This window comes from Megascapheus bottae, chromosome 24 (genome assembly GCF_031878675.1).
Source record: "Megascapheus bottae isolate mThoBot1 chromosome 24, mThoBot2.hap1, whole genome shotgun sequence".
NCBI classification, from domain to species: domain Eukaryota; kingdom Metazoa; phylum Chordata; class Mammalia; order Rodentia; family Geomyidae; genus Megascapheus; species Megascapheus bottae.
Window position 1 is genome coordinate 27,904,960 of NC_143532.1, and position 25,298 is coordinate 27,930,257.

General features: G+C 39.9%; 2 protein-coding genes across 2 annotated transcripts in view; one reads left to right on the forward strand and one right to left on the reverse strand.

The window, feature by feature from the left end:
- Positions 1 to 324: 324 nt before the first annotated feature.
- On the reverse strand, positions 325 to 11,425 carry Orc6 (origin recognition complex subunit 6). The gene is made up of 7 exons (XM_090357693.1): positions 10,977 to 11,425; positions 9,497 to 9,626; positions 6,869 to 7,032; positions 6,003 to 6,092; positions 4,449 to 4,561; positions 3,333 to 3,398; positions 325 to 884 (listed from the first exon to the last, which is right to left on the reverse strand). Exons 1-7 carry the CDS (start codon positions 11,039 to 11,041, stop codon positions 754 to 756), a joined length of 759 nt encoding a protein of 252 aa, XP_090213819.1. The 5' UTR covers positions 11,042 to 11,425; the 3' UTR covers positions 325 to 753.
- A 12-nt stretch (positions 11,426 to 11,437) lies between these two features.
- The window catches only part of Vps35 (VPS35 retromer complex component), a 36,405-nt gene continuing 22,544 nt past the window's right edge, over positions 11,438 to 25,298 (forward strand). The window contains exons 1-4 of the mRNA XM_090357688.1: positions 11,438 to 11,610; positions 19,559 to 19,657; positions 21,727 to 21,823; positions 23,530 to 23,653. Of these exons, the coding sequence (XP_090213814.1) occupies positions 11,608 to 11,610; positions 19,559 to 19,657; positions 21,727 to 21,823; positions 23,530 to 23,653 (323 nt within the window). The 5' untranslated portion in view covers positions 11,438 to 11,607. The remainder of the gene's footprint in view (positions 11,611 to 19,558; positions 19,658 to 21,726; positions 21,824 to 23,529; positions 23,654 to 25,298) is intronic.

A 25,298-nucleotide genomic window follows, 5' to 3' on the forward strand; every position in this document is an offset into this window, starting at 1 on the left:
CATTCCCAGTCCCACAAATAACATTTCTATTCTTTAATATTTACTCAGAATTTACTCTCACAGGTAATTGTTTTCATGTATTGGCTCTTACACTTCTTTTAATATTGTTCTAAGGAAATATTTATTTTTTTTTACTGTTTCACAGATGAAACATAAAGAAGTCAATTGCTTTATCAATGTCTCACAAGTAGTGAGTAGCTGAGTAGGGTCTTAAACCCAGAAAGTGTGATTTGAAATGGGGTACAGTGAGCAGTGAAGAGTCGTGTATAGGAACCTGGGCTTTTTTTCCTGCTGGAGAAGACACAGATTTTGGCCACACAAGGATTCACTGAAACGGACAGCAAATATACCTTTAATTAAAAAAAAAAATACTACCTTTGACTGTAATATATTGAAGTAAACCAAAAAATTTTACATAAAAAAGTAAGTAAAATCTGTAAGATTCCATTTAAACATGAAATATATACTCAGGTCAAAACCAGACTGTCATTAGTTGAAAACAAAAAGTATAACTTCCAATTCCAGCGTAGACTTGTGGGGAGCTGAGAGTATATGAGACACTGTGGTTGATGTAATGTTCTTATGTCAGGAGCCAGTCCACTGTCCAAAACTTGCCTGTATGCTGAGTTCTTTGCTGTAAGACAATGGTCAGGAACCTTGTTAGGAAAGTTCAAAGTAATTTCATCAAAGCCCTCAAATCTTCATGGGGTGGTGGTTTACTAACAGAAGCAGATACAATTCTTGAAGCAGAAATCACTCTGCTTTTGTCTTTTGTGCCTTGGCAGCATTTTCCAAAATTTTCCTTTTCCATTCTTCATAATCTTGAGTTGTTGGATCTTCATCTTTTTCTAGTTTATGTTGGATGTCTTCTACCTTCTTTATTTCTATAAGAGAAAATTATAAAAATTTCAAAATACATTTATAAATGAAGTTTAAAAAAAAGTAAAATTGTTTGAAGTATCTATTTCAATTAGTAAAGGCAAGAGGGGACCATAATGTTGAAATGAAATATTCATTTTTTTGTCCCATTATACTCCAAGTAGCACTATATATTTTTGTTTTGTTTTTGTCGGTTGTGAAGCTTGAACTCTGGGCCTGCTGAACTCTTCAGCTCAAGGCTACCACTCTACCACTTGAGCCACAGCACCACTTCCAGTTTTCTGGTGGTTAATTGGAAATAAGAGTCTCGTGGACTTTTGTGCTTGGTCTGGCTTTGAACTGTAATCATCAGATCTCAGCCTCCTGAGTAGCTAGGATTACTGGTGTGAGTCACTGGCGCCTGGCCCACGTATATCTTTTTAACAGTTTTTATTTTTTTTTTGGCCAGTCCTGGGACTTGAACTCAGGGCCTGGACACTTTTTGCTCAAGGCTAGCACTCTGCCATCTGAGCCACAGCACCACTTCTGGCTTTTTCTGTGTATGTGGTTCTGGGGAATTGAACCCAGGTCCTCATGCATGTTAACAAGCACTCTACCACTAGGCTAAACTCCCGGCCTCTTGCCAGTATTTTTTAAACCCTCAACACAATCCTATGAAGTGTGGTGTGTTTACCACATTTTGTAGATAAGCAAATTGAGGCTCACAGAAATTATTACTTCCAATAAAGACCAATAAAACCAATAAGAACCAATAAAGAAGAGTTTAGGCCAGGTGATAGAAAATCTGTGAGACTCTTATCTCCAATAAACCACCAAAACCTCAAAAATGGTGCTATGGCTGAAAGTGGCAGAGTGTTAGTGTTGAGCAGAAAAAGCTCAGGCCCTGAGTTCAAGGCTCATGACCAGTTCTCCCCTTCCCCCAAATAAGGATTTAGCCTGAGACTGTCTTTATAACTAGAGTTTTTTTATATATATATTTTTAAATAAACTGGAATTTTATTTTATAGTAATTAATTTTAAAAAAGCACCAGCCAGTCACAATCAGCCATCTAGCTACCTAGTTACAATTAGTGATCTAGCTGCAAAGCACAGCTAAATAAAGCAAATACCAAGATAAGAGCCAGGTTTGTTTCCAGGTTTATACACTAGCCACATTTATTTCCAGTTTTAATCTATGAAAGCTCCTAGTTTAAACTGCTGGGATGAGCTTTCTAAATTTGAATGTGTAATTATATGTGTGTGTGTGTGAGAGGGAGAAGGCAAGGAGGTAGGGAGGGGAGAGAGACAGTAAGAGGGAGTAGGGGAGGGAGAAGGAGGGAGAGAGAGAGAGAAAATACTGGGTGATGTCCTTTAGTTTTTTTCTTTTTCTGTCAGTCATAGAGCTTGAACTCAGGGCCTAGGCACTATCCTTGAGCTTTTTCATTCAAGGCTAGTGCTCTACCATTTTGAGTCACACCTCTACTTCTGGCTTCATGGTGGTTAACTGGAGATAAGAGTTTCATGAGCTGGGCTGGTTTTGAACTGCTTTGCTCTTTGCTGTATTTTTTTTCTGAGATGTTCTTTAATTTATTTAAAGCCTTTCTAGGTGCTAGTACCGGAGCTTGAATTGAGGGTCTTACACTCTCTCTTAACTTTTTTACCTGAGACACACCTCCTCATCTGGCTTTTGCCATTTTAGTGGAAAGCAAGTCTCCAAGATATGTTTGCTTCGACTAGCTTAGAATCTTCATCCTTATGAGTAGCTTAGGATTATAGGCTACCAGTAGTCAGCTTGTCTAAAGCTTTTTTTTTTTTTTGCCAGTCCTGGGCTTGAGCTCAGAACCAGAGCACAGTCCTTGGACTTTCTCAAGGCTAGAGCTCTACCATTTGAGGCTCGGCATCACTTCCAGCTTTTTTCTATGTAGGTGGTACCGAGGAATTGACCTCCAGTCTTCGTGCATACTAGGCAAGCACTCTATTACTAGGCTAAACTCCCGGCCTTGTCTAAAGCTTTCAACAGCAGCAAATCAGGATTTGAACTCTGGCAGTTTGGCTTTAGACATATTCTTTTTGTTCTGGTCATGGGGCTTGAACTCAGGAGCTGGGCACTGTCCCTGAGCATTTTCACTCAAGGTTAGTACTCTGCCACTTTGAGGCACAGCACCACTTTCAGTTTCCTAGTGGTTAAGAGTTTCATGGACTTTCTTGCCTGGGCTGGATTTGAGCTACAGTCCTAAATCTCAGCCTCCTCAGCAGCTAGAATTACAGATGTGAGCCACCAGTACCTTGCTTTAGACACATTCTTAATCACAGTTCTGTTACTGCCATTAATAGTTGTTTATGAAGTGAATAATGGTCAGGATTTACTCTAAATCTGGCACTTATCAGAATAAGTTACTAGAGCCACAGTAATGTTCGCTTCATTAATTATACTACACTAGTCTCAATGTCTATATATTGTTAGTAAGTCTTACCCTTTGCTGGTGGTTCAACCAACTTCTTTTTCTTCCTCGGTGGACTACCTAAGTCTCCAGGTGCTTCTTTAAAAAAAGAAAGAAGAAAAAGAAGTGTTATCAAGATTGTTGTTATTGTTTTTCCTATTGTCAATTCCAATATTAAAGTATTTTGGCATATTTTGGATCACAAAAATTATTTACCTTGATGACTAACTAGAAGAAGACAAATGATTGTGCCTTTTTCTTTTCTAATTGCTGCTGCTGCTTCTTGTACCTTTCTCTTCTAGCTACTGCTTCTTCTTTTCCTTCTCCCCTCCTCCTCGTCCTTCTTTTCCTCTTCTTCCTATTTATGTAGTACTGAGGAATCCAACCCAGGGCTTCATACACTAGACAAGTTGCTCTACTACTAAGCCACATTCCCAGGCCCTTGCATCTGTTGTCAGTCTTAGAATCAGTTCTAGCTTTGTTTATGTGCATGTATGTGAACACTAGAGCATATTAACAGAGAATCCATTCTCTGGGCATGGATTTATAGAGCCATAAATAGGCTTTTTAAGTTACTAAAGGGCTTTACTTGTAAAAATAAGTCTGATCCACAAATAGATGGGCCAGAAATATAGAATTCAGAAAGCAGCAGTTTCTAGTTTGACAATATGACTTTTGCTGGGTGTCAGTGGCTCATACCTTTTTTTTTTTTGGCCAGTTCTGGCACTTGAACTTTGAATCTGGGTGCTGTCTCTGAGCTTTTTTTGCTCAAGGTGAGCCCTCTGTCACTAGAGCCACAGTGCCACTTCTGACCTTAAGTAGTTAATTGGGGTTAAGAGTTTCACAAACTTTCCTGCCTAGGCTGTCTTTGAACCACAGTCCTCAAATTTCAGCCTCCTGAGTATTTAGGGTTCCTAGTTACTCAGTTGGCTGAGATCCAAACACTTTAGTGCAAAGCCAGCCTCCAATGAAGAACTGTCCTTGAAACTCTTATCTCCAATTAACCAACAAAAGGCTAGAAACAGAGGTGTGGCTCAAGTGGTAGAGCAATAGCCTTGAGCAAAAATCTTAAGAACAGCACCTAGGCCCTGAGTTTAAGCTCCAGGATCAGAAAAAAAGAAAAAGGAAAAAAACCTACAGAATACTCACTGTCCATTTGCAGTCCAATCTTCTCTAACTGCTTACAGAGTCGATCAAATATAGCTTTTTTTACACCAGAAGTGGCTGCCATTTTGTTTTTATCCACTTTTAGTTTTAGAATCCTACAAAAGAATTTCACAGGACTAGTTTTTTGGCAAGCCAGATTATAAGCTTAATTTCTTTTGCTTATGATTTGTTAAGTACCTTCAAATGTATACTTTCTTTACATGTCAGTAGCTAGAACCATGCAAATTCGTCTTCTAAAGCTCTATTAGTAAATAAATTGAGAGAGTTAACATGCGTACAGAATCTGCTTTGTAACAAATGGGGCATGTAGATATTTGCTCTAGCAGGGGTGGAGAATGTAGGGCCCACAGTTCACAAACCCCCACTCCTCCATTCGTTCAGTAAATGATGATAGACATATATGTTTCTTATCAGCAGCCTATGGCTGTCTGCCTGTATCAATAATTTTGTATGACCTGTGAATGATGTTATAAATATCCAAACTGCCCTTGGAAAATAAAAGTTCCTCACCCTTATTGGAGCTTAATGCCTCCTCAACTCTTTAGTAAACCTCAGATGTAATTTGTAGAATGAAAATCATAGTATCTTTAAAACAACTTAATATATGATGCTTGTATTTATATTACAGGAGAGTATAAACAACTTTCTTACAATACTCTACAGCAACTACTACTAAAAAAATAAAACAAAATAGGCTTCTCATTCAGGATACATGTTCAGACCTTTCTTGTTTGTATAATTTAGTTTCAAAAGTGGTGTTAATAATTTTCACTGTTTTCTGCAGTAACAGCCACATTATCTCCCTGCACACATATATCTTTGTTGAATTAAAGGGACATTTTCTTTTTTTTTTTTTTTTTTGCCAGTCCTGGGCTTGAGCTCAGGGCCTGAGCACTGTCCTTGGACTTTCTCAAGGCTAGAGCTCTACCACTTGAGCCTCAGCACCACTTCCGGCTTTTTTCTATGTATGTGGTACCGAGGAATTGAACCCGGGTCTTCATGCATGCTAGGCAAGCACTTTAACCACTAGGCCAAACTCCTGGCCCTAAAGGGACATTTTCTATAATGACAATCACTTCTAGGTTTGTAGCTAACAGAGCCCAAACACCCTTAAATTAGCAGATAAGTATTCAGAAACCTCTTCTGTCAATAGCTAAGTATATCTTCCCACCTCTGGGAACACTTCTGGCAAGATTAAATACAAATTAGCCAAAGATATCAACAATTACTAATGTTTTTAGGCAATAATTCAGTATAGACACAGATATTATACAAATATTTGATAAATTGAAGAACTGTTATAATTAGAACTTAAAAAAAAAATTAAAAATCACACATGACCACTGTTCTGAGGCTTTACTCATGAAAAGCTAACTCAAGTTTACATATATGTGTGCCACTTGACAAGTGAATTTCTGACAACACTAGGTCACATTCCTTGTGTTATTTGTAAGGCAAAATGGGCTCTGTGAAGAAATCAACTAAGTTAGCAGTGTTGTTTGAGAATGAAAGATCCAGTTAAAAATGAGGACTTACTTGCATGCTGAAAGTAGTGCAGCAGTGGTGAACAGAGGCCTGGATAAGTCGAGATCTGCTTGCTGTGTCTGGGGAAGACTGGCCTCATAGCTAGGGCAGATTAGTGTTTGGAAAATTATTTGTAAGAAAACATCAATTTCAAAGGGGCTGAAAATATAAAACTAACAATGCTTATAAGTACAGTTCTTGTCAAGTTAGTATCTTTATTTTATTTGTTTGCATTAGTGGAGTTTTTATTTACAGCTTCACACTTTCTAGTCAGGCTGAGCCATGCATTCTTCTATAGGATTTTACTTTTTGTCCAGCTCACCCTGGACTGAAATATGCCCATTCACATTTCCTGTTATAAACGTGATGACAGGGTAGGATTGTACTATAATGCCTGGAACTAACTAAGATCTTCCTAATCTCAGCCTCCCACATAGCTGGGATGACAATGATGCATTAGTTGACATGTAATATCACACACACACACACACATATATATATATATATATTTTTTTTTTGGTGGGTCATAGGGCTTGCACTCGGCCTGGGTGCTGTCCTGAGCTCTTCAGTTCAAGACTACCAACCTACCCTTGAGCCAAGCCCCACTACCCATTTTCTAGAGGTTAATTGGAGATTAGAGTCTCAGGTCCTTTTGTGCCTGGGCTGGCTTTGAACCTTGATCCTCAGATCTCAGCCTCCTGAGTAGCTAGGATTACAGGTATGAGCCACTGCCCCCAGCTAATATCACAAAATTTTTGTACAGGCTGGCCTTAAACCATAATCCCCCCAAATAATGAGGATTACTGAAAGTTAGTCAGAATTGATCATTGGATAGTTGTGCTTATCTATCAATATGGGCTTTCCTTTAAGTTTCGTACCTTTGTAGAATCTTTGAAGCCATATTCACTGCTTCTGTACAGCTAAATTGTACACTGAGGTCTCTTATTCCAATATTTGAACTCAGGCCCAGTAAACACTCAAAAGATTTAAGATAGCTCTGGTACATCTTCTTGTTCAGACCAGAAAGTTTAATTAAATAAGCCTTTAAAGAAAAAAACACACAATATATAAGTTCCCACCATGTATATGTATGTATATATATATAATATATATTATATATACACAAATATACACATGTATATACTGAGTAAGTGGTATCATGTGTTCAAAATTAATTCTGTGACAAGTCACTCTACTCAAGGCTTAGCTTCATTTAATTAAAAAAATCAAAAATCATGTCAAGAAGATTTCTGCTTTCTAGAAGCTCATACTATAGATTGTCTCATACTACAGAGATAGTTATGTATACAAAGGTAATTTTAGTATTAGCATGTTCAAGCTGTTAGAATAAAAACAACTGAAAAGCTACACATATGGTTACTTGTTTTTCAGCACAGGTGTCAATGTGAAAATTAAGAAAATAGGGAAGTAGTGGGAATGAAATGAAGGTGAACTAGATGAAAGAAAAAGGATAAATCAAGGCGACTAACAGGACTGACCATGTGGGAAAACTGGGAGAGTTAAAACAGAAAGCTTCAAAACCAATGAATAGGAAGGATGGGTCACGTAAGACAAATAGCTTGCAGAGCATTCTAGGGAAAAAAAGGGGTAAGTTATTACATTTACGAAACCACAAGTTATTAAAGTAGAGAAATGTATTAACTGAGTATCACAGTCTGAAGTCAGGGTCAGGGATGAGGAGAAGTTGGAGAGTTTGTTAGTTTTTTTTTTTTAAATTCCAACCATTTAATGAACATATCCATTATGACAACGTACTGTGCTGTGTTATATACTTATATTGCTCAATCAAAATAAGACAGTGAAGCGGGGCACGGTGGCCCACACCTGTAATCCTAGCTACTCAGGGGACTGAGATCTGAGGATCTCAGTTCAAAGCCAGCCTGCCACTAAAAAGTCCAAAAGTCTGTGAGACTCTTATTAATCAACAGAAAACCTGAAGTGGCCCTGTGGCTCCACGGGTAGTCTTGAGCTGAAGAGCTCGGGGACAGCACCCAGACCAAGAGTTCAAGTCCCACGACCCAAAAAACCCAAAAAACAAAAAAACAGTGAAATGACAGTCTCACCCCCATTTTATGGACCCAAGACTCATCCAGCAATTAATGGTGATGAGAATTGATTTCTCAACATATGAAGCTTCCTAACTCCAAAGCAGTTTCAACCATTTTGTAACTGTAATATCCTAGCTATTTGGGGGAGCCCTGAGACCGCCAAGAATAGTCACCAGCACTCTGAACAGAGCTAGGAGTCATTTTAATAGCAGAGCAAAGGCAGCCCCACGCTTCAGTGGGGTTGAGCATTTAAAGGAGAGCACAGGTGGTCCTGTTCACCAGGAAAATACCACATGCAGGTAGTCAAACAGCTTAAGTATTTTTACGAAACAGCCAAAACACTAGACAATGAATTCTGACAGTAACCAGGATAAAAGAAATATGCAACCTGGGTGCCAATGACTTATACCTGCAATCCTAGCTACTCAGGAGGCTGAGATCTCAACCTGGGCACTGAAGTTCATGAGACTTATCTACAATTAACCACTAGAAAACCAGAAGGGGTAGGGCAGTAGCTGCTCACTACAACTGATTGAAACACACAAAAAAATGTAGAGCACTACCCTTGAGCTGGGACAGTGCCCAGGCTCTGAGTTGACAAAACAAACAAACACATAAAACCCCATGCAACCCTTAAAAATATGTGCTTTAGACATGGTACTGGAAATATAAACACAATTACATAGACATAAAAATTTATGACTCTATAGATATGTTTTATTACATAGATTAATATGTATATATGACATACAAACCCTCAGCCTGATTTTAATTATGTTCTAAAATCTAAGTGCCAGTGATTGTATATACAGATTCCCTTTTTGAATACTTGTTTGTAAAACATGACATTTGAAATATGATGTAAAAACGAATGTTAATAAATTCTTTAATAAAAAAAAGAAAAAAATGTGCTTAGAAGTATAATGCTATATCCAGGGGCTGGAGGCTCATGATGGTAGCTAGCTCCCTAGCTACTAGGGAGGCTCAGATTTGAGCACTGCAGTTCAAAGCCAGCCCAGGTAGGAAAGTCTGAGACTCATCTCCAATTAACCAGCAAAAAACTGGAAGTGGAACTATGGCTCAAGTGGTAGAATGCAAGCCTTGAGTGAAAGAAGCTAAGAGACAATGACAAGCCTGAATTGAAGCCCCAGTACTGATAACCCTCCTTCCTCCCCTCAAAAGTATATAATAGTAGCATGGAAGATGAGCTTCATGCAAAAAGAGGGAGTCAGAGTAACTAAACAAACATACTGGAAAAAAATTGTTTCCCCTAACTGGGTAAAATGATTCAGGTTAATTTAGAATAACTTAGTATAGTCAGGAAAATCTTAAAACCTGAGAGTTTTGACCAAGCTTAGTCCAACTAAAAATTAAAATGTAATGGTTAAGTTTTAGGGTTTCACATGATAATTTAGACATTGAATGGAACGTACTTACCCTGTCCAAGGGGCACTTCACATAGGAAGCTGCCAGGTCCAGGCACATGATTGCATTGCTGGTTTCTGTGGTATGTGCGGATAGACCAATACATTTCACCTGGGATAGTCGCAGGTACTCTTCTGCTTTCCTAGTTCATAAGGGCAATGCAGTCACTAAAACTGTTTTCAAACATTTGTTTCTGTCTGACCTAGGTAAACAATGGTGGACTACACCCTGAAACCAACCACTGTGTAAGTTTATCTGGGGCTGGGAAAGTAACTCACCTTCTTTGGGGAGGAGAAATCCTCAGAGACGGCCACAATTCTGATACCAGAGATCCATAATATGCCTAACCAAGTGCTTTCTGGCAAAAGTACGTTCACTTTCTTCCCCTCAAAAATCTCCTCTCCTCTCTATATCACTGCAACAAGCAAAAACTACCAGAGGCAGGCCGATTACCTCAGGATTCTTCCTTCTTTCTTAAAATCAGTGGTTCTCACTTGTACTCTTTACTGTACAAGACCATCAATCATCTTGGGGGCTTGTAAAAGATTCTGGGGCATACTCTCAGCTCTGGTCAGTAGACCTGGGATGGGGGCCCAAGAACTTGTATTTAATGCTGCTGTGGATCCAACATCACACTTGGAGAATTTGCTTTAAATGCTTCTGCGGTCTATAGGGTCATGGGGTTGGTCTCTGGGCCTGGGCGCTGCTGTCCTCCTTCAGACCAAGACTACTGCACTACTCCTTGAGCCCTAGTCCTAGCTCCTCTTTTCTAGTGGTTAATTGGAAATAAGAGTCTCAAGGTCTTTAGTGCCTGGGCTGGCTTTGAACCGCGATTCTCAGGATCTCAGCCTCCTGAGTAGTTAGGATTACAGGCGTGAGACACCGCGCCCGGCTTATAAAGAAACTTTTTAAAGAAGTGCTTCCTTCCCTTCACCAGCAGGCTGCCTAGGGCCTACTTTTGCTCCACATGATTGGCTGCCAAGGCTTTATCTGGAAGCCAAGATCATGAAGAGATCCTCCGAACTTTCAAGGCTTCTGCTGCTAATAGTCTGGGAAGCTCTCCATCCCTCTTCTTTCACCTGGTCACAGAAGAAAGGGCACCTTGTCCCTCGGCATCTTCTCTGAGTTTTTATGAGGCAGAGCCCTGCCCTGCACCCCAGTTGTCCAGCACGTCATCCTGTACAATATTCTACGTGGTTCCCTTGGCAGACTTTCTCTCCATTGCGGGTGGCGCCGCGAGTCCGCGGAATGCCAGGGGTTTCTCCCGGACGTGTTTCCTTTCCTACCACCGTGACCCCACAGTGCACCCAAGGACAGCTATCTACAAGGGCTTCCTTGTGCCTTCTCACACACTCACGGCCCCAAGTTTCGCTCAGTCCGGCGCTCCCTGTCATAACAGCACCACCAGTGGCGCGGGAAGAAGGATGCCGGAGAAAAACCCAGAATCGTGACCCAGAGGCCTCTCTCTCTCAGCGTGCACACCCCGACTCACCTCAGCACATCAGGTTCTGAGAGTCCAAGGCGCGGGGCTAAGCAGGGAATCAGTCCAGACCCCATGGCGCCAGCCCCAAGACTCGGGCGCACAGCTGCCGGGGACGAAACGCGCGCGGAAGCAGCGCTGGCCAAAGAAAGCCAGGGCCCACCCCTGGCGCAACTAGATTGGTTAAAACGTGACAAAGGGATCGTCCAATAAGCCAATCGTAGTCTTTCGTATGCACATGCGCAGCAAGCAGTGCGTGAGCCTAGGCGAACACAGGGGACGTTAGTAGGCAGCTTCTCTTTCTATTCCTTCCTTCATAACAAACTCTCATTAAACACTACTTCCTCCGTCGGCTCTCTGCTCGGCAGCTGAATATCACCTGCAGTCCTGCATCGCTCCCGCCCACTCTCTCACAGCCTATGGATAGACTGGCTGGCGTCTCGGCCATTCAGGCTGGCGTTAAGGGGCAAGAGCCAATAAGCACGCGAGATTTGGATTTCTTGAAGCGGTCCAATCCACGAATCACGTGCAGGACTTGGAGGCGGGCCTAGGAGGGGCGGGGCTTGGAGGGGTAGCGTCACCTGACCGCGGGAGGCTCTTCGCGGGGTACGGTGCTGCAGGCTGCTGGCTCGGTGGAGTCGCCATGGTGAGTGCTGTGGGGGTGGTGGGCTCCAGGCCCACCCTACTCGCAGTCCCTGCTTTTTCCCACCGGCCCAAAGCTCTGCTAGCTGAGGATAGGGGGCCTGAAGCCTGATCGGGGCTAGGACCACCCTACTTGGCCTGCAGGGTAGGAGTCGGACAGAGGAAGGCCGCAAGCAGACTGATTGGGGCCGGGGTGGGCGGCGGCTCCCGGCTGCGGCGGTGGTTCTGAGATGAGGCGGCCTCTCTCAAGGGGGTGGCTCAGCCCGGAGGTTCTGGGTGTCTGTGAAGGCCTCTTAAGTCGAATCAGCCACCTGGGAACTCGTGTCAGGTCGGAGCGAATTGCCAAGTTGGGGGCGTGCGGAGCGCCTGAGCCTGCGAGCTGGCGCTGGGCCCCGCCCAAATGGTGCATTTTCACCTTTGTGCTTAGGCAGTGTTCGTCCGGCCCTGCGGGCTTTTCCCCTCCAAGTAATATATTCCACGGCTTCCGCCGTGGTTTCCTGGCCTTCCGTGGCCGTATGTTCCTTGTTTGCAGTGTTTGCCAGCGAATTCTAGGGACCTGTTTAGGTGGACTTCCTGAAAGCCTTCCTTCTGTCTTCTACTGAGCCTAACATTTGGAAGGCCAGTGTTTGTTTCTTTCCACATTTGTTCGTTGGGAACTAGACCCGTTCTTCATTCGTCTCCTCACTGATGATATCCAAGTATTTTACTTGGATTTTACCTGCACAAATAGTCATTCTTCTTAGGGCCTCTCTGTGATGGCAGCAAATCGTGGTGTGTGTGGCTTTGGCTTATGAAACCTGAACTTCCTTAAAATGTGAGTCTAGTTCCAATAAAGGCAAGTTGTCACTTGCTTTTTATTAGTGTTTCATGTGTCTACACTGTATAAATTTTGGAGGGTATTGCTATGCTGTGAATTTTAATATCTTGTTATTCACAGATTTCACTTTGAGTATGTGAATAGGAGATAGCAAAATTACATATACTACCTTATATAATAATGTTTCTTATTTTTTAGATTTTTTTATTTTCAATTGGAAATCGATACATGATTAGTGTAAAGTTTTAACTTTGGGATCTGGATTCTCTATTAGTTGTCATTTATAATGTTCAATAAAGGAAAAAAACTTGAGGATTTACTGCATACTCTAGTTCCATGCTGAGTAAACCAAATGGGAGTGTTGAATCAGACATACTCCAGTTCTTACAAATGTTATTGGGAAAAGAAATCAAATCACAGCCATTGTCTCTATGACTTAAGTCTTTGAGCATCACTGTTGAGCATCTGGAAAGAAATCTTGATTCCTTGGTCCTTCCCAGTCCTAAAAATGTAGAATTGAGTTCAATTAATCAAACATCTGTGTGATTTAGTGCCATGGACTTTGCTAGACAGTGAGTCCAAACAAGTGGAGGGGACCTGCTGTGGAACTTCCTGTAATGCAGTGTGAGGGCTGCTTTATGACACTGTCAACCCAGTGCTTTGGATTCTTGGAAGAGAGTTTTGCCTGGGGAATTTGGGAAAGACTACAGAAAATAGCATGTGAGTTAATTCTGAGGAGGATGAGCAGAAATTCTTCAAATGGACAAGATTGACTATTTCCAATAGATAAAGCTGAGAGTAGTTCATGATGTATTCTATCATAGGATTCCTGCATTATTATAGATCTGCTATTCAAATTATGGGGTTCTTTGTCTTGGACCTTGAAGCCTGCTTGATCCTAAAGGCAATCACTGTGCAAAAGAGCTACATTCTGGTATCCCAAATTATTATTATTATTATTCCAGTACTAGGGTGGGCTTGAACTTGGTCTGGGTGCTGTCTCTGTGCTTTCAAGGTGCATGCCCTGTGTCTACTAGAACCATAGATTCATTTGGCATTTTGGTAGTTAATTGATTGGAGATGAGAGTCTCATCAAATTTCTTGCCTGGGCTGGCTTTGAACCATGATCCTTAATCTCCTCTTGACTAGCTAGGATTATAGGCATAAGCTACTAGTGCCCAGCTCCAAAATTATCATCATCATCATCATCATCATCATCATCATCATCATCATCATCTTTGTGTGTGTGTGTGTGTGTGTGTGTGTGTGTGTGTGTGTGTGTCCTGGGACTTGGACTTTGTCTGGGTACTACTGTCCCCTTTTTTTTCTTTTCTTTCCTTTTTTTTCTTTTCCGTCTTGTCTCCCACTCTCACTTGAGCCATAGCTCCACTTTTGTTTTGTTTTCTTTTATTAGAAATAAGAGTCTCACAGACTTTTCTGCCTGAGCTGGCTTTAAACCTACAATCCTCAGATCTTAGCTTCCTGAATTGCTAGAATTACAAGTGTGAGCCACACTTGTACCCGTCTTACAAATTGTTTTAAGGTTCCAACCCCTCACTATTCTTAATTCTACCTACAAATTGTTGATTTGTATATTTTATCTTAAAAAATAACATTTTCATTAGCATGATAGAATATTGTGTGGGATTTCTTTCCTTTTTACAGTTGATTTGCATTTGATGATCAGATTATATTTGTAGTTTGTATTGGGGTATTGACTAACATATAAGTGCCACAATGGGTGGAGGTACTTGCTTGCATCTAAAGGAGATAGGATATTAATATTATTCTTACTGTCATATACAAAGTTATAGGCATATTTTGAGCCTGATTTATTCCTCATAGTAGTAGTATTATTTCTATTTTATAGGGGAGGAAACAAGTACATTGCTTAAATAGAGAGTAGTTCTTTAAGCAATCTGTTCATGGTGACCTTTGCTTTTCTTTGCACCTTGTAACAATGTGCACTTGGGAGCAGTTTGTCAGTTTCAGTCTACAATGGGTCTGATTTTTAAATGTTAATTTGATTTTTTTCCTTTTTTTTCTTTTTTTTTGCTGGTCCTGTGGCTTGAACTCAGTGGCTGAGCTTTGTCCCTGAGTCTCCCTGTGTTCAAAGCTAGTAGTGCTCTACCTTTTTTTTTTTTTTTTTTTGGTTTGTGGGTCATAGGGCTTTGAACTCAGACTGGGTGCTGTCCCTGAGCTTTTCAGCTCAAGGCTACTACTGCCCTACCCCTAGGCCTGGCCATTGTCCCTAAGCTCTTCAGGGTAGGGCAATAGCCCTACCATTAAGCTAAGCTTCAATTCCCATTTTCTAGAAGTTAATTGGAGATAAGTCTCTCAGGTCCTTTTGTGCCCAGGCTGTCTTTGAATCTTGTTCCTCAGATCTCACCCTCTGAGTAGCTAAGATTACAGGCATGAGCCACCATGCCTGGCCTGTAGTGCTCTACCATTTGAGCCACAGTGCCACTTTTGGCCTTTTCTGTTTATGTAGTACTGAGGAATTGAACCCAAGGCTTCATACATGCTAGGCAAGCACTCTACCACTAAGCCACACTCCTAGCCCTGTTAATTTGATCTTGATTTTTCCTTGTTGATTAGTGTTTCCATTTTTCTCTGACCTTATCAGCAGTTAAATACAGCCACTTATAAATGGAAACTACTTCCAAGAGTGAGGAGACATTGGTTACTTAGTGTATGTTTAGTGAAAAGATGGATATTCATGATATAAATATCTGTATGATCTTTTATGGAAGCGCATCAATAATAGTCATTTGTAACACAACTACATTCTTATTAATTTGTAAAAATGCTTTTCTGTATTATATCTTTTGTTTACAGCCTACTTTGTAATATCTTCTATAATCTAAATTGTTCTATTTATAATCTAAAACTTCGTTGTTGTTGGTGGTGGTCATGGGACTTGAATTCTAGACCTGGGCCTTGTCCCTGAGCTCTTCATCTTAGGGCTACTGCCCTACCCCTTGAGCCACAGTGCAGCTTCTGTTTTTCTAGTGGGTAATTGGAGTTAAGAGTCTCATGGACTTTCATGCTCAGGCTGGCTTTGAACTATGATTACAGGAATCAGTAACCACGTACTGCTAGAATCTAAAACTTTATAGTCCACTGATAACAAAATAGAATTTTTGTCAAGGTTTTATTCATTTTGTTTTATAGATCATTGAATCTTTTTAGTCATTCTATACAAATATCTTTTAATCTATAGCTTTTTTTTTTTTTTTTTTTTTTTGGTTATGGGGCTTGAACTCTGGACCAGGGCACTGTTCCTGAACTCTTCAGCTCAAAGCTAGAGCTCTAGTACTTGAGCCACAGCGCCACTTCCAATTTTTTGGTGGTTAGTTGGAGATAAGAGTCTCATGAACTTTAGTGCCTCTTGGTTGGCTTTGAATTGTGATCCTCAGATCTCAGCCTTCTGAGTAGCTAGGCTTATAGGCACGAACCACTGGTGCCCAGCTTGGTTTTATTTGTTTTAATAAGAATTATTATATATAGTAGCCAAAAGGTGGAAACAACCCACATGTCCAAAGTTGGATGAATGAGCAAATACAATGTGGTAAATACCTATAATGGAATATTTTTCAGTGTTGGAAATTAGAGAAATTCTAACTTGCTACAATATGAATGAACCTTGAAGATGTTATGCTAAGTAAAATAAATAAGCACAGTTAAGTAAAATAAACCAGGCACAAAAGGGAAAAAAAGTTTTATGATTTCATAAACCTGAAGTAACTTGAGTAGTTAAAACAGAGAAAGTAGAATGCTTGGTGGATTGAGACAGGACAGACAGGACTATTTAAAGGATATAGTGTTTTCTTCCATCTGGAAAGATTAAAAAAAAACTATAGAGATAGAAGGTGGTAATAACTGTACTAATTGGATGTGTAAATTTTATTGTTAGGAAATGTCATGGCTCATGCCTGTAATCCTAGCTATTCAGGAGGCTGAGATCTGAGGATCAAGGTTCAAAGCCAGCCCCGGCACAAAAGGGCCTGAGACTCTTACCTCAGTTAACTTGTAGAAAATGGGTAGTGGGGCTTAGCCCAAGGGTAAGGTGTTAGACTTGATCTGAAGAGCTCAGGGACAGGGCCCAGGCCTAGTTCAAGCCCCATGACACCCCCCCCCCCCAAAAAGTCACATATCAAAGTTGATTGTTTGAATCTAATGAAATCCATTACTTTTAATTATTGTTGTGCATAGGTAAAGAGCCACAAGACCAAACCAAAAGCAAATGATAGGGTGGTTTTACTAAAGTTCTCAGAGGACTAGCACATGAGGGGAAATAACTTTAATGAAGTCCAAATCAGTAAATGCTGACATTCTCCTTAACACTTCTACAACTAGCATTTTATATAACAGTTCTGCTGTGTATATTAATGTTCTCTTTAAGTTAACATTGGAAGAGCCTGCCTGCTTGCTTGCTTGCTTTCTTCCTTTCTTTTTTTTTGTTGGTCATGGGTCTTGAACTCAGGGGCTAGGGTACTGTTCTTGAAGCTAGAGCTCTAACACTTTGAGCCACAGCTGTACTTCTGATTTTTTGGTGGCAAAATGGAAATAGGAGTCTCATGGACTGGCTTTGAACTGTGATCCTCAGGTCTCAGCCTCCTCAGTAGCTAGGATTATAGTCATGAGCCACCAGTGCCTGGCAGATTTCAACCTGGAGTAGTTAGGATTACAGGCATGTGCCATTTTTTTCTTTGAAAATGATTTATGCTTCTTGAGGAAGAATAGTTTTAGGAGCATGTAGCTATTTTATTACTATTATTTTTTTTGCCAATCCTGAGGCTTGACCTCAGCCTGAATTATGTCCTTGGACTTTCTCAAGGCTAATGCTCTACCACAGCACTACTTCTGGCTTTTCTATGTATGTGGTATTGAGGAATCAAACCCCTGACTTTGTGCATGCTAGGCAAGCACTCTATTACTAGGTCAAACTCCTGGTCCCGATTTTATTATTCTCTTTCTAAAACCAAAAGAGTTATCAATTTTTATAAATTATTACTGTATAGAGTAGTTTATATTGTTTATGTTTCTTTGTTCATTTCAAATGTTGTTTGAAATGTTCATTTCAAATTTGTTCATTTGAAATATTGTTTTGATTGACTGTTGTTTTGTATGAAACCAATTAGATTTTACTTTTATGTTTAGTAATAAGCTCTTGCCTTCCATCTTTTCTAACTCATTGTTTAAGAGGCATTTTATCTTCAGTCAATGTTTAAAACATAAGGTAGAATTAATATAAAATTTACTGTATTAAAACTTTTTTAATGCACAGAAATGTTTTGCTAACCTGACAAAATCCTGTAGTATTAGGCTATGATTCTCTACTCTTCTTCCTGGTAACCACCAATATACTGAGGGTTTCTATGGATAATTTCTCTTTTGAGGATATTTCAAATAAATGAAATTATACAATGTTCCCAGTTTGTTCATTTAGCATATTTTGTCTAAATTCCTGTATCAGTACTTTTGTACTTATGACTGAGTAATAATTATATGTATGTATATGGTATATATTTGTTTTCATTTGTTGATTATGTAGCCACTTAAAAATTAAGTTCTGGAGGCTCATATCTGTAATCCTAGCTACCCAGGAAGCTAAGATCAGAGGATCACAGTTTGAAGCCAGTCCAGGCAGGAAAGTCTGTGAGACTCATATTCAACTCACTGCCAAAAACCAGAAGTGGAGCTGTGGCTCAAATAATAGAGTGCCATCCTTGAGCAAATAAATTAAAGGACAGCACCCAAGCCCTGTGTTTAATTCTCAGGACCAGCATATACACATATACATATACAATTGAGGGGCTGAGAATGTGGCTTAGTGGTAGAATGCTTGCCTAGCATGCATGAGGCCCTGGGTTTTAAGTCCTCAGTACCACATAGACAAAAAATAAAAAAATTATAAATATACAATCTAAGCATTTGGAACTAGCTTATTCATGTATTTTATATATCAAAGACTATAAAGATGACCATTATTTGTAATTTGTAATAATGTATACTGTGTTTATATAATATGAAGGAGTGGATAATTCTACTTGATGAGAGTTAATTATTGTTCAAGCAGATTTTTGCTGATGATAGAGAAGAGTATGTATCCATTATAGCTGTATATCTGTGTTTGTGAATTCTGAGATAGGTGTTTTTTTTTTAAATTTTATTTTATTGTCAGGGTGATGTATAGAGGGGTTACAGTAACATTCCTAAAGTAGTGAGTATATTACTTCTTGAACACTGTTACCCCTTACTCTGTTTTTCTCCCACTTTCCCTCTCCCAACCCCTCCCAAGTTGTAAACAAGTTCATTTCCAACATATTGAGGTAGATTTTAGAGGAGAGTATTCTTTATCATTATCATAAATGATTAACAGTACTTTTAAAGTGGAATGGATCGGTGTTCTATAAACTAATTCTTTGGTCTAAAGAATAGTCTAGAGTGCATTTGAAAAGTAGTCAAGAGGAAAATAGTCTGTCAGATTTGGATTGGACTGTAGCTTGTTTTGATAGCTAAATTCTGGTTAGAATCTACTGTATTAGCAGAACACACCCCTTAAGTGTGTTCTTATGAGCTCGCTCTCTCTCTCTCTCTCCCCCCCCCCCCCCCTCTCTCTCTCTCTCTCTCTCTCTCTCTCTCTGTCTCTGTCTCTCTTTCTTTTTTTCTTTCTTTTCTTCTTTTTTTTTTTTTTTTGTGGGTCATGGGGCTTGAACTCTGGGCCTGGGCACTGTCCCTGAGCTCTTCAGCTCAAGGCTACTGCCCTACCCGGAGCCATAGCCCCACTTCTTGTTTTCTAGTGATTAATTGGAGATAAGAGTTTCATGCTCTTTAGTGCCCATGCTGGCTTTGAACTGTGATCCTCACGTCTCAGCCTGCTGAGTAGCTAGGATTAAAGGTATAAGCCACCACACCCAGTTCATACCTCTTTCTTTGAAGCCATCCTTCCTCAAGAATGTTGGGTCACCTTAGTAGTTGTCAGAAATTGATTAGTTTGAAATCAGAGCTGGAATGAACCATATATGAAAGTCTTAAAAGAGGACTATGATTTGAATGATAGAAATGAAAATTTTGCTGTAGTACTTATGAAGAACTAATTAAAGTTTTGTTTTTAAATTTTTTATTGCAGCCTACAACACAGCAGTCACCTCAGGATGAGCAGGAAAAGCTCCTGGATGAAGCTATACAGGCTGTGAAGGTACAATCCTTTCAGATGAAGAGATGCCTGGTAAGAATGAAAATGTGAGAGACATAATTATAGATTATAGGTTTTTAAGGAAGCACATGGAGTGTTTTCTAAAGTGAAATAGCCTGCTACTTCTAGTCAGTCTAATCTTCAATATCTGCCATTAGATTCACTTCTATCTAGCATTGTGTAGAGCATGCATATCAGTAGTCTGCTACTGATACAAGCTCATGAAAGCTAGAGAACCTGCCTTTTATGCACTCATCACTTTTAATATCACCACACTAATACCTGACTATCACCACACTAATAAACTAATCTGAATTTCTCTAATGGGTACCTAATAAATGTTTGTTGCAGCTGGTCATTGGTGGCTCAATATTAATCCTAATATTCCATAGACTGAGATTTGGGGATCAAAGTTTTAAGTTAGCCAAGCAGACAAATCTCTGAGATGCTTATCTCTAATTAATAAGCAAAAAGCTAGAACTCATGCCGGGGTATCGGTGGCTCATACCTGTTACCCTAGCTACTCAGGAAACTGAGATCAAAGGATTGTGGTTCAAAGTCAGCTCAGGCAGAAAAGTCCCTGCGTGACTCTTATCTCTAATTAACCAGTTAAAAACTGGAAATGATGTTGTGGTTCAAACTGGTAGAAGGCTAGCTTTGAGCAAAAGAGTAGGAACAGTGCCCAGGCCATGAGTTCAAGACCCATGACCAATGAGAAAGAGAGCGGGGGGGGGGGGGGGGGGGGGGGGGAGAGGGAGAGGGAGAAGGATAGGGAGAAGAATAGGGAGAAGGATAGGGAGAGAGAGAGAGAGAAGAAAAAGAAAAGAAAAACAAACTGGTCAGGTACATGGCCTCCTGCCTGTAATCCTAGCTACTCAGGAGACTCAGATCTGAGGCAAAGCCAGTCAGGCAGAAAGATCCCCACACTTTTATCTCCAGTTAACCACCAAGAAGCCAGAAATGAAGCTGTGACTCAAGTGGTAGAACACTAACCCTGAGCACAAAAGGTCAGGGACAGTGTCCAGGCTGTGAATTCAAGCCCTATGACTGCAAGGGAGAAAGCCAGAACTATAGGTATGCCATCTGTGATAGAAAATGTTGAGTGGGGGCCGGGAGTTTGGCCTAGTGGTTAAAGTGCTTGCCTAGCATGCATGAAGACCCGGGTTCAATTCCTCGGTACCACATACATAGAAAAAAGCCGGAAGTGGTGCTGAGGCTCAAGTGGTAGAGCTCTAGCCTTGAGAAAGTCCAAGGACAGTGCTCAGGCCCTGAGCTCAAGCCCAGGACTGGCAAAAAAAAAAAAAAGAAAGTGTTGAGTGAATGCATGAGACTCTGAGAGCAAGCCCAGTAACGGACGCAAAATGATAATTATTGCATAAATAGTTTAAAGTCCTTTCGATTTGAAATGTTCAGCTCTTTTTTTCCCTTCCCTGGATCTCTTGAAAATTCTAAATTTTTATACTAAATCGATACATTTATTATAGAAACTAGCATAAAAATTACATATTGATGCCTATTTAATATAGTTTAATATTCTAAAAGATAGAAATGAAATTATACCAGGAAGCTTGAAATCCTGGAGAGGCAGGCAAAGAGAAACTGCATGAAGTTTATTTTTATGTAACTAAAATATTTTTTCATCTATTTTTTTATTGCAATTAATAGAAGGGTTACATTATATTCACCACATAGAAGGTACATTACTGCACAAACATTGATACCCTTTCTCATGTCTTGGTCCCCATTTCCCTCCCCCCACCCCTGCCCCTCATCTTGTTTCCCCCCCTTCCCTATCCTATTTCAAATAACCAAATAAACATATATACAGTATATCAGATAACAAGGTAAAATACTGTAACAATATGAGATAACCAGGGACAGCAAGAGAGATGAGAGATAACATAGTACATTAAGGACAACAATCACTCTTTATATGGCTTTTGTTTCTATCTCTTGGAGGTCTTTTCATTTAGCGTATATGACTAAAATAATTTGTGTACTCTTGAATTGTGTTATAACAAATTCATGATAGGAGAAATTTGTATAACTCAGATAAAAATTTATGTTAAGTATTCTTATCAGTTCTCTTGGTATTTCTGTAGGACAAAAACAAGCTTATGGACGCTCTGAAACATGCTTCTAACATGCTTGGTGAACTCCGGACATCTATGTTATCACCAAAGAGCTACTACGAACTTTGTATCTTTTTAATGTTAAAATATAATCATGTGGATCATACTTCTTTTTTAAAAATTTTTTGTGATATACAGAGGGGTTACAATAACATAAGTCAAGTTAAGAATGCATTTCTTTTTGGACAATGTCACCCTTTCCCTTGATCTCTTCTAATTTTTCCTTCCGGTCGCCATCCATAACACACTTATTGCTTGATAAGATCAGTTTTGTTTTTTATTAAAATTTTCTGGAAATATATCCTTTTTCATTGTCTTAAGAAAACATTCCTTTTTCTTGCATATTTGCTAAAGGAGAAAAAAGGAAAATTTGCTTTCAGAGTACCCTTTTTTGTGCTTAAACTTTAACCTCCCCCTGGCCAGGGGTTTGGCCTAGTGGTAGAGTGCTTGCCTAGCATGCGCGAAGACCCAGGTTCGATTCCTCTGTACCCCACATACATAGCAAAAAGCCGGAAGTGGTGCTGAGGCTCAAGTGGTAGAGCTCTAGCCTTGAGAAAGTCCAAGGACAGTGCGCAAGCCCTGAGCTCAAGCCCAGGACTGGCACAAAAAAAACAAAAACAAAAACTTTAACCTCCCTTTGGTGTTACTTCTAGAGCTTGAACTCAGTACTTGAGCACTATTTCTGACCTTTTTTCTTTGGGACTTATTGCTTTACTATTTGAGCCACAACTCCACTTTTGGCTTTTTTGGGTGGTTAATTGGAGTTAAGAGTGTCAGGGACTTTCCTGCTGGGCTGGTTTGAACCACAGTCTTCAGATCTCAGCCTCCTGAGTAGCTGGGATTATAGGTAGAAGCTACCCGTGCCTGGCTCTGTATTTATTTATTTGTTTGTTTATTTTTGCCAGTCTGGGGCTTGAATGCAGGGCCTAAGCACTGTCCTTGGCTCTACCACTTAAGCCACAGCATCACTTCTTTGTTATTCTATGTATGTGGTACCGAGGAATTGAACCCAGGTCTTCTTTCATGCTAGGCAAGCACTCTATCACTAGGCAAAACTCCTGGTGCCATGGCCCTTTGTTTAAAGCTTCTATGTTTAAAGTTTCTATGTTTTACAGACTGGGGAAATGGACTTGTTCCTTTTCATTCTAGACTAACATTCTGCCAATAAGCTAAAGCTCCTATTCTGTGTTTAAACTCTTTAAATGGGTTGTTATTATATTTAAATTATTAGATATTTGATGTTTCTCAAAAGATATCAGGTAGTTGTGGGGGTTTTTTTGTTTTGTTTTGTTTTTTTCCAGTCCTGGGGCTTGAACTCAGGGCCTGGGTGGTGTCTTTGACCTTCTTTTGCTCAAGACTAACACTCTACCACTTGAGCCACAGCACCACTTACAGCCTTTTCAGTGTATGTGGTTACTGAGGAATTGAACCCAGGGCTTCATGCATGCTAGGCAAACACTCTACCACTAATCCACATTCCCAGCCCCCCCCTTTTTTTTAAGATGGCGGGGGGCAGTTCTCACTATTTTTTCCAGTTTAGTCTCAAACCTACAATCATCTTGCCTCAGCCTCCTGAGTCCTGGAATTTATATGCTTATACTGCACCTAGCTTTCTCCATAGATTCTCACCTTGTGGAAGATGAGCCCAAAGCTTTCTACATGCTGCACCTCTCAGCTATGCCCTTGTCCCTGCCCAATAGTTTAAATAACATCAACAAGTTTTACACTTTGATTGGATTATCTTTATTTTGAGTCCTTAATCATAATGAAAAGATATGGCTATTTCTGATGAGCTGCACTACTTGGAGGTTTACTTGACAGATGAATTTGCTAAAGGAAGAAAAGTAGCGGATCTCTATGAGCTTGTACAATATGCTGGAAACATAATCCCAAGGCTGTAAGTAATTAGAATCTGAACACTTTTATATCTGTGTTTCCCACTCTGTGTGTGTGTGTGTGTGTGTTTTAGAAAAATTAACTTTAAAAGTATTGGATATCTTAACAAATTGAGTCTAACATTTTGGCAAATACTATTTGAGTAAGTTTACATTTTATTAGAATTTAAAATTTTAAAAAGGAGACTCTTATTTATTTATTTATTTTTCCGGTCCTGGGCTTGAGCTCAAGGCCTGAGCACTATCTTTGGACTTTCTCAAGGTTTGAACTCTACCACTTGAGCCTCAGCACTATTTCTGGCTTTTTTCTATGTATGTGGTATGGAGGAATTGAACCTGGGTCTTCGTGCATACTAGGCAAGCACTCTACCACTAGGCCAAACTCCCGGCCCTGTTATTTTTATTTTAAGTCTTTTTTTTTTTTTTTTTTTTTTTTTTTTTGCCAGTCCCGGGCCTTGAACTCAGGGCCTGAGCATTCTCCTTGCGCTTTCTCAAGGTTAGCGCTCTACCACTGGAGCCACAACACCATTTCCAGCCTTTTTCTATATACGTGGTAGTAAATTATCGAACCCTGGTCTTCGTGCATGCTAGGCAGGCATTAGGCCAAACTCCAGGCCCTATTTTAAGTCTTTAAGTGCTAGAAAAGTTAACTATCTGTTTCTATATGTTTAGAGGTCACACAGACCATAGACAGATGTAGATGGTGATTTAGTAATCTTCCCTTACCTAGCTATATTTGATAACCATTGTCCAGAAATATTAAATGGAAAATGCCAGAAGTAATAAAGTTTTAAATTGTAAAGTATTCTAAATAACAAACGAAATCTTGCATTGTCTCTGCTAGGGGTGCTTTGTCAAGCATATCCACATTATGTATGCTAGTCACTTTTAGTGGTTTGGTAGCCATTGTAGCTATTTTGGTGCTCATGTTTAGTCCTTACTGTATTAGTGTAAAACTACCTCAGTGTCACTCATCTTACTTTATCTTATCACGCAGATGTTGTATCATCTCACATCATCATAAGGGTAAACCTAATAAAATAGGATATGAGGACAAGAAAAAAAAAGACATAACTTTTTAATCATGTAACTTTTTATTACAGTGTATTGCCATACCTTTGTTTATATTATTAATGTGCCCAATTTATAAAGTATAAGTGTGTATGTATATGTAAAATCAATGCTATCTGAAGTTTCAATCATTGAATGGGGATCTTGGAGCATTTCTGAACATGATTCAGAAAGGACTAACTACTGTGAATGTTATTTTCTTTTGCTTTTTGGCCTATACTGGGGTTTGAAATCAGAGCCTTACACTTGCTAGGTGGGTTCCAACAAGTCAGTTTTTTCTGTCTTGCTGTTTCTAGATAGGATCTTGCTTTATTCTTTGGCCAGCCTAGACATTGATCCTCCTCTTGGTGCTTTCCTGTGTCATGGCATGACAGGCGAGCATTACTGTATCTAGCTATTGTGTTTCCTTTGTAGCTTGGAATGATGTCATTTTTCCAGGTGGAATCTTCACCTCTGAAGCCTAGAATTACAGACTTGAGCCACCAAGTCTCATGCTGAACTCTGTACATGTACTTTTAGAAGTCAGACAACCAGATTTGGTGCATACTACAATCCCAGTACCCCAGAGGGTGAAGG